The sequence below is a fragment of the Colletotrichum truncatum genome (genome assembly GCF_014235925.2).
Source record: "Colletotrichum truncatum strain CMES1059 chromosome Unknown Contig_0003, whole genome shotgun sequence".
In the NCBI taxonomy this organism is placed as follows: domain Eukaryota; kingdom Fungi; phylum Ascomycota; class Sordariomycetes; order Glomerellales; family Glomerellaceae; genus Colletotrichum; species Colletotrichum truncatum.
In genome coordinates this window covers 3,939,013-3,952,518 of record NW_027222400.1, presented here as the reverse complement: position 1 = coordinate 3,952,518, position 13,506 = coordinate 3,939,013, and the positions used below count along the sequence as shown (strand labels likewise).

The 13,506-nt window shown below is 50.4% G+C and overlaps 1 protein-coding gene across 1 annotated transcript, besides 1 other annotated feature; it reads right to left on the bottom strand.

The window, feature by feature from the left end:
- Nucleotides 1-4,713: 4,713 nt before the first annotated feature.
- Nucleotides 4,714-4,842: a sequence feature (Protein overlapping with rRNA (CTRU02_205972, KAL0939362.1) was converted to a misc_feature.).
- Nucleotides 4,843-6,428: 1,586 nt separating this feature from the next.
- CTRU02_205971 (anaphase-promoting complex subunit (Cullin family protein)) lies at nucleotides 6,429-9,188 on the bottom strand (the record flags this gene model as incomplete). Its single annotated transcript, XM_036723048.1, has 1 exon — nucleotides 6,429-9,188. The coding sequence occupies one exon, from the start codon at nucleotides 9,186-9,188 to the stop codon at nucleotides 6,429-6,431; it is 2,760 nt and encodes a 919-aa protein (XP_036585346.1).
- Between the last annotated feature and the right edge of the window lie 4,318 nt (nucleotides 9,189-13,506).

Genomic DNA, 13,506 nt, shown 5'->3' with positions numbered 1-13,506 from the left:
TCCACACTGCTTTTTGTCACTTGGTTTTCCTCCGAATCGGTCTTCTTGCTTTGGCACCATCGAATGAATAATTCGACAAACACTTGTTTTATTGCGACTCCCCCATTAAGCCACACCTTGTATGCTTCAAAAGTTCGTCTCAAAATTCCTCTGTGCAAGGTTCTGGGATCCCTGCACGGATGGCTCCCTTCAGTGTCGCCATACACATCGAATGAGGGTGGTATTCAGTGCGCTCGCTGCGTGCCAAACACATATCTGCTTTAATCGCATATTGGGGACACGCATGACCGCTACGAACAGACGGTTTGCATTGGCGTTCACCTACCTTTATTAGAGAAGGAAGGACGGAAACAATCAAAAGCTTTCACGCCTATTATTGAGCATAACCCTTACCCCCCGCGCGTGGCCCAAAATGAGACCATCAGCAATGAAGATTAAGACAAATGGACTAGACAAGGCAGATTAAGACAGAAATCTGATATATCCGACCACCGTGCTACGTTACCGCCTTCTCTGTCACTCACAAAATAAGGGCTGATGGGCAAGCTAACTTTTTTTGGCAGATGGCCTACCTGGCCTTAATTGATAACTCTTGGGCGTCAGAGTGTGTTCCAAACTTTCCCAATTCCTCCCAATGACGCCCACATTCGAATCAATCGGCGTGTCGCTACGCAATTTTTGGCCCACATGTAACAAACTTCGTAGCAAAAAGTCACGCCTTAGTAGTGCGGGTTGTTGATGCCGCCTGTTCTGCTGTCTTACGAGCATCTTTTAACCCAAGACACGAGCAGCATCTTACTACCGTCATTCTTTGCGGGCTCTTAAAACTTGTCTGGGTCACATCGGTTACCTACAATCAACAGCCGCTCTTCGCAATCACACTCAAAGCCAAGCCAAGCTGCAAGACTTGTACCGCATTAAATATGAAATTAGACACCTCGCACGGCCGTCAAATTCTGCTGCGAGCCGTCTCGCAAGGCGAGTGCGCTGACCAGCAAACAAAAGAAGTTTCTCCATTCGGAACAGCCCTTCAATACAACTTTCGTGTTTCTCGCAAGCTTCCACAGGATTCCGAAAAGGTGCAGATATAGATAACCTCCATGTCGGTCATACGCGTACACGTGCGGTGAAGCGAGTACCCGACCCGTGCGCCTGTAGCAATCTGATACCCGCAAATACCATTGTACAACTGGTGCGAATATCATGCCGACTCATACGTGAAAGAAAAACGAACAAAAAGCACTCGAGAAACATGAAAGTTGTCGAGCGGGGCCAACCTTCCACACACACATACACATTCCTGCTCCGATTCAAGTTCCGACGGCTGACTCGCCGCCATGCCCGAGTGTGCTTGGCAAACGGGACGGAGAACCATGGGCGGGGCAGCCCCGGGGGGGGGGTAGAAAAGTATGACGCTGGACTGTCGGTCTCGGCTTGGGCTGACCCCGCTTCGCCCTCTCTCAGCTAACTGCATCTTGGTCTCGTGCCAATGGAGAGGACCCCACCTGCTCGCGATGCAAGCACTTTACGGCCCGTCTTTTTTGAGCTCTTACCGCATCCATCGTGGAACTGTGATCATGATCATGGCATGATGGTAACACGGGCATGGCTGCTATTCATCGCGAAGGGTAACGTAGTCTGCTCACGTGGAACGATTCGGGTCCGCAGCCATGTTATACAAAAGAAAGGTTGAGTGAGATTTGCTGCTACCGCCGACAAAAGTTTGAGTTATCGCCTTCTGCGGAGCTATCCGAAGCTGTGGATTCATGTTAGATTGACGTCAAATTGAACTTTGCCCCATACATGCCACTGAGATTAGCGCAGCTGGTAAGGCTTTGAAGAACGTCGAGTTCCTTACCAACAAAGAGTCCTCGACTCCGCGATACTGAGACAAAACCTGTAATCTATCCCTAGTAGCTCGACATAGGTTTGGTCATGGGACCGGTATCCGAATCATTTTTGGGGACCCTCCTTTCTATCTAAATGACAAGCGCGCTGTCGTCATGTGCCACCGTATACTCCTCAGCCAGCCACTAGACTGATCCGGCGGCATGAGAGGTTGCATCCAAATGTTCGGCGCAGATCTTCCTGATAGCCTTGAATGATGTTGCACGGGTCTTTGGGATGTCGGGGGAGGACATGCATGCTGATATTTTTCATTAAAGTTTGAGGTATGGATGAGGAACTAAATAATGTCTGTCATTACTATTGACTTGTACGGCAGTAATTAACACTCCTCAGGTTGTTGCCGAATAGCAATTACATACACTAGCCAGCTAGCCAGGATGCGGCAATGATTAGGAGGTGCGATTTCTCTTACCTTTGTTTGCTCATACCCATCTTCATGTTCGTGAACCTTTGCGAGATGGGAGGAATTGTTTGAGAATGTTCCCCGCTTCAAACTTACCATCAAAACTTGGCAGTATTTTCGCTGTTGCCGGCACGGCGAAAATAGCACATTGTGGCCTCACTTGTTGATGTCATTCGTATGTTTCGTAGAATGAAAAAGGCAGGTTTCTAGACGAGAACATCTTGTTCCCACATACGGTTTAAGGTTGGGCTCCATGGTATGCCTGCCTTCTTATTGAGCCTACCAGGTTCCAAACGGTATGAACATGGAAAGAAGATAAAATAGTGAGCACTTATTCCGCGCCATAGAAGGAATGTCGTCTTTAGTTGAGTTTGAACACTCTTTCCTTGGGGAGACAAATTGCAGGACGTTTAACTAAGATGCAATAGCAGGGATCAACTGATTATCACCAGCCCAACTACTACCACAGATGTTGCAATAGTTCGAATACAGCCTTGTATAGCCATGCGGCCGGCCACCCTGTCAAGTGGGGTCCGGTGACCTCACTTCCGAACGTGATGGCCCGGGAGGCGGCATATCTCTCCCATTCCCTTCATATCACCACTTTCCTGCGGTTCAACACATCATGAGGGCACCTAAACTCACTTTTTAGTTACTATGTACTCTTACGGTACTTTTTACCTGTGGAACTTGCACTTTAAGATCCAGCAATACCCGGCCAAGTGCGAGGCCACTGCCAAACAGGGCTATACAGGATACAGCATTACAGAAGCTTATGGACAGGGAGTTGGTGGAGTACCTTTCTCTTCTTTGGGGTTACTGTGAAAATGTAGCCAAACTAAACTCCTGAGATGACCATGTGAGATTGTATACCTTACTTCACAGTCCTTAAACAAGTAAACAGGTAGTCTGACTTGAGTACGCCTTGCTTTTTCGGCCAGCATGGAGTGAAAGTATTCTTCAAGAAAAATTAGCTAATCATAGCTCAGACTTTGACCTTTTGTTGGGAACACCGTCTGGAGATTGACAGTCCATACAACTTTCCCAACGGAGGGATCGCTCCTTAGTGTCCAATCACATCAACAGCAAGAAGGTTCAAGGGTCTGGATTTCAAAGGACGTAAACATCAACCTTGTTCTTGTATTAATCCTAAAGATTTACTCACTTAGCTACCTGTTTATCCGTACTTGCCTCCAAACCCTCCCCCCGCAGGCCAGTTCTGTGGAGCTATTACCAAGGGCTTCCCCTACGGCCAGAACTTCTGGAAGCCAATGAAGACAGCTTTGATGCGCTCTCCGACAGATGAAAACACGAAGGCTGAGACTGGACCCTCCAAAGAACTAACATATGGAAGATCCAGAGGAACAATTTCTGCTTGTTTTCTCAATGACCAACACCTCCACGGCACCGGCGTAGGTATATGAAAAACGCGCAATACGGCTTGAGAACTATTGGATCCATTTATCCTCCACATTCGGCGAAGAGGCCTCTCCTCATATTCTCGAATGGGTTACTGCGGTCGCTGTTTGCTTCACCATCAATGCCTAAACCAGTCGGAGACGTTGTTCTTATGATAAGCGGGTATGTCGGCAATACCGGAGCGCAGATGACCGTTTAACGTTAGATTCTAGGTCACTTTGAGCCCCTTCTCGGCAGCTTCCTCCAGACTAGAAGAGGTTAAATGCAAGAAAAGGCCCAGGATGAGTTTCGGGTTAAGGCCGCCGGCATCCCGGAACTAAGCCCATCGAGATCGTTCCAGGTCAACATCCGACGGCTTATGGTTATCCGGATAATGGATTTGGCCACCTGTTCCTAGCTTGCATATAATGTCAGCTTCCATACGTCTGTTGACTACTATATCGTAGTTGATCCCGTAATGTGCAATTATGGTATCTAAGTGTACTGGCCGTGATGCTCGAAGGTAGATGCCTACTCAAAACGTTGCAGCGCTCGCGCCGCAGCTAGCTCTGGAGTCCACTTTAACATTATAGCCCGGGTGTAGGAGCCGCTTATGAAATAGATACCTGACCCAAAGGTTCCTTCGGACTTGGGCATGATCATCCGGCTATACTTGTACATCTGCAATGAGCAAGCAGGTATACATGCCAGCGTTCAAGGCTGAGCTTTCTGAGCATAGCCCGCAAAGGTTCGTGCTGCATATTTAGGAAAACAACGAATAAGATCACACCGTGTCAACAATACAATTGTAGTTGTAGTTCTTTCAGTTATGCATAGCGCTTTTCGCTTTGCGGATGTCGACCCCATCCCTGATTTTGTGACGTCCAGTAAGAATAGGGAGGAAAAACAAAAGAAATCATGGATAACGTCAAAATACATACAACACCAGGTGTTCGCTGGTCGTCACCGACCCAACTACTAATCCGGCCCTCACTGGCTTATCTATGGGAGAGCGGACGGGATCCCGAGTTTTCCAGTGGGTATGGTCGTATGTGCTGGCTAGGTCAACAATCGTTGTATATAAATCAACAAGCGAGCAGAGCAAGGTCCCGTCAGAGACCCTTAGCAGGTGATAGCACAGCCATCATCGAAAGGGTGAAGCGTGCTCCCATAATATCCTCGCCAGTCCAAAGTCACCTAACGTTGGTTTTGAATGCAATTTGGCCGATACTGTCTTCGTGACGGGGCAGCTTGCTGCTTTTGGAGCTCATGCCTTGTCATGCTTCGACAAAATGGCACTCGATATAGATCCTGGACGCAAGCTCACTGACTATACCATCGTCATAAGTCTATTTCTTATGAGGGAAGCTGTTCATTCAAGGGCAGCAGGAAGTTTTCGTGGGTTTCTAGTACATTACCCGATACTTCTGTCATAGTTGCTTCCACTATCCGACCAAACGGTGTCGTTGGGTCTAGCCCCTCGCAAACTCGCAGGCATGGAGGTAGCAGCCAGGTTCTAGTATAGTGACAGCAATCACATGTTATAGCAGCTTCTATTCTCTTTTGATACCGATGCCGCACTTACAAACGTCAATAATTGCGTTTTAAAAAGATAAACCCAGATAAAAGTTAAGACAAACAGACGACCAACGAAAGCATTCCGACGCACTCACGAGGTCTTTATCAAAAAGTGAACAAGTGAACAAATCAAGCGAGAAGCTTGAGACTCTTATCAGGGGGTTTGGGCGCTTCGAGTATGCTAAATCACAGTCAATAATAGTCTGACCGTCGAATACTACAATGATCTGCTATAAGCCGTTGGCTATACATACGTAATGATTATGAAAACGCAAACTTTCGACATGTCGTGAGAACGCCTGGAGCAGCTAATACGGTGCTTCAAGTAGGAGATGCGACAAGCTTCTTGAACAGGAGTCGCGCTGATGGCCAAGCAGCCAACGCATTGTCAGTTTCTGATGCACTCAAGGAAGTCATAGAGCACGAGTATCTGTGAAAGGTCATCATTAAACGGGGTGATAAAAAAGTCTCTATTTTGCGAGTTCCTATATCCTAATCGTTTCAGACCTGTCACCGCTGAATATCAGGGCTCATGGGTAGGTCAACTGTCTCAGGTGAGCGACAGACTGACAACTGTCAACTGAGAAAGATGATCAAGAACACGTTACGGAATATGAACGGCCACAGGCGAGCACTTATCAAACGCACTGCATCATCTCGCGAATATCGAGTGTTTCGAAGCTGATCCTTTCTCTTCGGCGACTGGACACAATGGTGACGATCACCATTGTCTCCGCAGCCAGCGGGGGTCTTTGGCAACAAACAGCCTGCTTGACTAAGTATAGGGTTTCGGTATTGACGTAGTAAGAAGCTCTCAGTGGGCTGCCTTACCAACTCCATTGACTAGTCGAATGCAATATAGGGTTTCTGTTACTAACAGCACCACTTTCAGTTCAAGATGACCGGATGTTCAGGGTATCATAATCTTATTGTTCGCGCAACGGTCTTTGGTGAAAGATAGTACGAGTACTTCACTGGGCTGTCATTAAAACCCATCTCTCAATCTGCTTGCCCAAGCTGGAGGGCGCAGCTAATATTTGCACATCAAACCCTTGCTAGCCACGTAAAGCACCATGCCCCAGGTCCCAGCCAAGACGAGTCAGCTGGGCCATGCGAAGAAAAGACTAAAGGCAGCATCTACTCATTTCTTAGGAAGTCGGTATTTGCCCCCAACCAACTCCAACTCTCCTCCTGCAATCTTCTCGCCGAGGAACTCTTGCAGCTCCTCGTTGCTCCAGGGAAAACCGTCCGCGATGAGCATCTTCATCATCATCGCAATTTGAAAAAGTGGCATGGCCGGGCTCGAGTTGGTAAGCATGCCTACGATAAACTGCCAGTAAACCTGCCGCCTCTCCTTCTCCTTGCTGTCCATGGCGGCAGGCTTCTTTGGAGACAAATCGCCCGATTCAGGGGCCAGAGCTCCGGCAGGGGAGGGCCCAGTAGCCGCTGCGCCTGCGTCGGCATCGTCCTCCAGCTTCTCGAGGACGGCAAAAGCACCGGGATCAATCTCACGAAGGACGCGTTGGCCGACCCAGAAGGATATGGCAGAGCGAATGAGATCATCATCCATCTGGAGCGTTTCCTCAAGCTGGCTGACTGTCCGCCTAAATGGAAATGGCCCAGTATAGGATTCATCTTCTTGGAAGGCGTAGATAACGACCGCTTCATAGGTTTTGCATTCTTTCTCAATCGTGCGGTCTTCCAAATCCAAGTTCACAGTGGCATTACCGAGATTGTTGAGCCACGTGAGCTTTCGAGAAGACTTGAGGTGCTCAAACTCTTCATCATAACGACTTTGAATCTCGACGACTGGTGGAGGAAGGATGAAGTGCTCTCTATCCAGACTGGGCCAGAAGAGTCGAGATAGGATCTTTGTGTGATAAGATGGAAGATCCTTGGATCTACGAGGAGGCCCGCCAATGTAGCCTGTTCTGATGGTCTTGGATATGATAGAGTCGACTCTCCTCGAGTCTTGAATGTCCTTGATCATGACATCGCAGTTTTGCAAGGCGTTCTCTCCGAAGCGCCTCTTTAAGAGATTGAGCACTCTGATTTCTTGCGGGAACTCGGTTTGTGTAGACAATAGCCTTTCCGCAATAATGTGCTGAAACTCTTTGATAAAAATGTCCTGCGAGCCCAGAGCATTGATGAGAGTGCCAATGACATCTTCTGACTTGGGGCGCTTGTAATTGACACCGGCATCAACCGGGTCGGGAATCCACTCCATGTCATCCCAATCCAGATCCTCATCGTCTGTCGCTGGACGCCGTTGTTGGGACGGGTCATTAAGAAGGACCGCCAACTCAACAAGCTTGCTTTTGCCAGCCTCTGTGCTGATGTCATCAGGGTTGGACAAAAGGCCAGTAACAACAATAGGAATAGCATCATCTCTCTGACATAGGTAGAGCTGAAGGGAGTGAACCACTCGGCTTAGGAGTACTTTGGAATGATCCAGGACGTGGAAAGTCCGGATCATCGAAATGTACACGCGGAGTATGTCCAGGGTTGACCGTCCAGGGTGTAACAGGCGTTTTTGCAGTGCCGCCGAAAATGTATCTGTCAACTGTAACCGTCTCTGCGGAGTTGTGATGGCCATCCGCAGGTCATCCAACGCCCCTTTGCTCTCGGGCCATTGCAACACAATGTCAAAAAGCTCATGTATGCGCATGACTGCCAATCTTCCGGTTGCAATCTCCTTCCACTTTTCGACATCGCCCCAGGCAATCTCCCCGCTTCCCAAGCGAGCAAACACCTCGACGGCTAGCCGTGCGTAGTGGTTTTCCACCCAATCATTGAGTGCAGCAATGCAGCGTGAGGGGGTACCCAGCTTCGCCGCACGAGACGATAAAGACGACCGCGGCGCATCCTTCCCGTTACCCGCTTTCGACTGCGTCCAAACCCCGGCGAAGGATGTCTTGATGTGCTCAACCATGATGGCATCCATCAGCTCAGCGAATAGGACTTCAAACTTCTCTCCGGCGAGCCCAGCTTTGTGCAGCGCCTCAACCATTTGAAGTAGCTCCTGGCGCGCTGCCGCTGCCGTTGTTGCTGCCTGGTTCTCCCCTTGCAGGCCAGTCTCCCAAGATCGTCCGGAGGAAGACTGGGCCTGCATGGGCAGAATCACCCTCATCAAGCGGCCCAGAACAGCCCGAAGGGATTCCATAAGCGCCTGGGACATGGAGTTGCCGATGACAGCGTGCAAATCCCGCCGGAACTTATCAACCGCAATGTCTGCATTTTTGCTGTCGAGACCCCGCACGATGAGGGACAAACCATAGAGATATTGGCGGTGCGCCGCTTCTAGAGTATGGATGCTTCCAAGGAGCACTTGCCCCTGGTCACCGTAGCTGTTGCATGCAGAGAGCAGGGGCAGGACGTGGTGGGCAAAGTGGTGGCGAACCTGCTGGGTGTGCCAGGCAAGAATGTCTTCGGTGTGAGTGGCGTGCTGGGCATGCCTCATGGGATGCAGTACCAGGTTTAGACTCTCGTAGAATTCCGCATCATAGTCCTGCGATTCGGGAGCCAGGTTGCCGAAGGAGTCTTCTGCGGCGACCGAAGGGGGTAGCTGAATACGGGTCGTTACAACATGCCACGCCCGGTCCCAACGAACTTGATCGCTGGCCTGAGTAGGAGAGGGCGCACTCGCACTTAAACGTGTCGATGGAGGTGATCCTTGAAGGTCCAAGGCCTTGCTACTGCTGGGAAAGTGCGGGCGGGCTGGTGACTGATGGTGTAGTGGTGGCAGTGGTGAGGGAGGTGGGCCACCAAATGGCTCACCTCGGCCTGAGAACCTTTGCGAGGGTGTCGAATAGGGAGTGGGTTGCAAAATTTCTGTGTCAAAGACAGATTTGAACACCCTCTGTCTCCTATTGTTCCACCTTAACGGCGCGTTCATCGTCATAGTTATGGTTACTCGGCATCCACGCAGCGTTCTCAAGCGGAAGGATTCGAGGTCCCCCTCATTGCAGAGTTCCAGCGTTGGCGACGTCGCTTTCTCAAATGAGAATCAACAATCCTAGCTCGTGTCTGCGCTGTGCAGCCTCAATTGTTGTCGTGCTGTTGTTGTCGCGATGAGAGAGGGTCGTCGGCTCTGTTTACTTTGTCTGGCTGTGATGACCGACTAAGCGCAGCGCTTAGGTGCATGTCAAAACCTCAAATTTGGGAGTGGAAGTCCAGCCTATCGCAGGGCCGCGCTTAACTCACACATAGCTGGCGACTGGCGCTAGCGCACTCCGGGAAAGTAGCGGAAGAAGCGAGACAGGCGCAGGCTCTGTTAGTGCCAATCGCCGCCATGTGCGAGAAGTGCGGCAGGTGACATAACGCACAGTATACTCCTGACCCCCATCTTAACGAATGTTGCATCTACGCCCTCCTTGTCGCTTGCTTATCTACACTCACCCCTGCCTGTTATGCACACATCCTCTCTTCCACAATGAGCATGCTAAACCCCCTCCCCGGGGTGTCTTATCTAAGCTATCGCGGGCTTTCATCATGTACAAGCGGCTCCTAATGATCGAATCCTTCCTTCACATCGTTGCGAGTAACTGAACCCTCCGATGCGCCTTACGGCCCGTATTTACGCTGAGTCCTCGGCAACGTTGCGAAGCGCCCACAACTCTTCGCCTAACGCGCCCATGGGCTTTCCCTGCCAATGTCAAGCCAGGATGTACAAGCATGCCTTTGACTGGCACCATCCAGAGACCGAATGTGGGGTAACGACGCGAAGGATCGAGACAGGCGACCTCGAACCTGGCTTCACTTGCATGGCGCTATGCAGAAGAGACAGGAGGCAGAGCATGGAACTTCCGCTGGTCAAATGAAAGGGACATGAAGGTAAGGTAAGGTATGGTACGAATACAAACTCCAGAAGCAGGAACGAGAGAAATGCGGTGCCTCTGAGATCAGGTAAAGTATTAGTACAACAATTACTTTCCTTGGATTGAACAATGAAGGCTAATCTCAAGCAATAGCCCTGGTAGTATTTTATCTTCATACCGCCACAAGCGTGATGTTCCACAGTTCGCTGACGACTAAACGCGTTTCGGAGTCAGCATAGAGTGTTCTAGCCAGTAAATAGGGCGATGGACAATTTCAAGACCATTCAAGACGTCGTGCATAGGCCTGCTTGTTGACGGGCCAGACTTTTGCAATTATCGACTGCGTGCAAGGTCACCCCAAGTAGCGGGCGCCGTGGTCGTCTACGGATGTCATATTTCGTAATCGAGCCCGGGAGCTGTCGCGTCATCTGGGGTGTCCGTTTATCTCAACATCGCGGGTTCTCGGTTCGCCTGCCCATCCGGGAACATTCTGTCAGGCGGGCTAGTAGACGAATAGAGGTCTGGACATGCCGGTGGGAAAGTGGCTCAACATCCAACACGCGGTGCGCATTTAACCAAAGTGGTCATTGCCATGATCGATCAAAGGGCCTCCAGGATGACAAGCCTCTTCCTTCGAACTGGAAACGGGGGGCATGGCCCCCAGGAACCCACAGAGTTGTCGAGGTCAGGAGCTGGGTCCGAAGCAAACATAAGTTCTTTAGCTTGTAGGAAGCTAGCTCTACTGCCATTGCCCCAGAATGGCTTCGGTTGACCTGAACACAAACGAGCAAATTCTGGGGTGCCCTGTCGCGTTTTTTTTTATTACCACCGTTGCTCCTCTGCTTGAAATTTCAGATGGAGCTTGCCAACTTCCCAGTCAGTCTGACTGTCCTAGAGGCTGATCTCCCCTCTGATTTGTCTTGATGTCTAAACTTTCACGGGTATAAGAAAGAATGAGAGATTATCTGCATCTTTCCCGATTGCGGTACTTGTAGGCCAAAGAGCACCGATCTATTGTTTTGTAGGGTGTATTTGAAAGATAAACCAGCTGGCTAAAGAATACTGCATGCTCGGCCGTGGCGCAGTCGTTCTCCAAAGCTTCCATCTGGCGCCCGCCACCGCCTTATGAACTGGCCCCTGCTTTACAGCCCTCACTAGCCGTCGACCGAGAATGTTGCTTCATGATCCTTCCAAATGACTACCTATGAAGTATGCATAGCAGCCATGACACATGCTACATCCACGCAAGTAGATGCTGCTCAAGCGATCTGATTGACTGTCTCTGTCGGACTGGCAGGGCAGGGCCGCGGGTCTGCTACCAGAGAGGAGCAGTACAATGCAGTAAATGGCGGAGCGGATGGGTTAGAGGGAGTTCCCGGTCGGCACGGCAGTGAACCAAGCCACAAACCTTGTTCATTTCCACACTACCACCCAGCTCACTGGTGGACCTAGCTTAATTCTGCTGCCTGGACGCTCGCCTTGAACCGTTCACGCTGTCAACCTCACCGCAGCGCGCAGGCACCACCTTTGCCAGACACAACGGGCAGCTCCTGCCCTATGAGGGCTTGTCCATGGTGATGAGTGGTCGCCTTAACGGGATGAGTGTTAGGAGCCGATGCACAGCTAGTCGGTACCAATCTAACGTGATGACCCGCTCCGAGTTCTTGAATTTGGGCCCCGGTGGATTTTGTTGAGTTCGGCGACAAACCACGTGACTCAGCCCGACGACCACTCCAATGTTAATCGCTTGCTGGATATTGCAGGTAGTAACTGACATGGCAAGTAACAGTACCGAAATAAAAGCCATAGTTAAACAAGCCTAAGACCCTACTGAAAACACCGAGGTGACCCGAATGTCATGGGATTTTACTGCGACACCGAGGGCCCACGCCTTCCAGGAGCCAGCATAATCGCATGATCAGGTTCAAATCATCGGCCCTATCGATAGAGGCGCGGCTCACATATTGAGAGTTGGCCATGGGCAGTCGGCTAGACTAAAGTCCCTATCACTCGCCCGCATACCTTGCTGGGCGTATTCTGAAGGGGGGCGTTGAAAGAACATCAACTTGGAGCTCGCATGCTGGCCAATTAAAGACTAGGCATCAAGAAAACCGTTGAGTATTCTGTCCAATAGCAGGTAGCTTGAAGCGAAAAAGCAGCACAGCCTGTCAACTCCAATTGTGGTGCCTGCAGATATGGGTCATCAATAATGGTAAGAATACTACCTTGAGGCAATTGCCCAGAAGGGGAAAAGGTGGGTCCCTTACAACGACTACCTTATTTGGGAAATCAGTGTACCTGGTTGTTGGACTGTCCCACTGGGCTGTCCATCGCGTCATCACGTGAGGCGGCCCCATGCCCACTTACGTATCAGACCTCGACCCTGTCTCTCCTTTTGGCCCCCAAAACTGGACCGAACAATCGTCGTCGGGCATCGGCATACTGTGGTCGCCGACTCACTCGTTGACCTCACTTGAAGTTGCCATGCAGCGCTGTTGGCCGCACTTTGAGTGCGCCTCAACCCATCTGCAGCGAGCCCAGCATGAGATCATTGTCAAAAGTCACGCAGCTATATTCAGGGGGCTCCAGCGCCCTTGATATCACATTGTCAAAACAATTTCAATTCCACATGGTCGCCTCCACGAACGGATCAACAGGCATTGCAGCTTTCGTGCTCGCTGCGTAGGCAGCTGTATGCGGTCATGTCATTTTCCTAATAGCCGACTGATCCTTGGCCTTGTCGCAGTTTGCCGAGTCTTGATATACCCCTTACCATGTTCTCTCCTTTCGGATCGACGCAATACACTGCAAGTCCTAGTCCTAGTAGTCGCCCCTAGGACGTCGCTTGTACCAGATGGCGAGAGTTGACGGCCGAATACTGGGCCGTGGAAATTGAGAGCCGGAGAAGAATACCGACCTGCCCGATATTTACAGGGCCTAGAAACCCCGTCGCAGGCATTCACCGACGGGCGTAACGGGGCCGAAAGTACGCAAGAGAGGTCGGGACTAGGGTCGGTTTGCCACGGACCTTGGGTATCTGTTGAACCCACTGGGTCCCTCTTAGTGGAGCATGAGGCCACTCTAATGACTGCAATCTCCCTATGGGAGACTTCCAGGAGAGCTTTGCAAAGAGATAGACGCAATCTTGTTATCCGCTGAGTGCATACTATTGCCTACTTTAGCAAGGACAGACACTACTTCACTTTGGGCAGTCTTTTATCTCGTTGTATTGTTTTTATTTCTTATATGCTCTCCGCCAGGTCTCCATATTCTAGACTATGACCCACGATCTAAAGTACTCTTCATCCATGGTCTCGCCTCGAGGTTTTGGGCTCGCTGTCTGAACCTGATTAGGGCAAGTCCCGAACACTTTGGTCTTTGTTCTCGAAGAACGGACCTGTC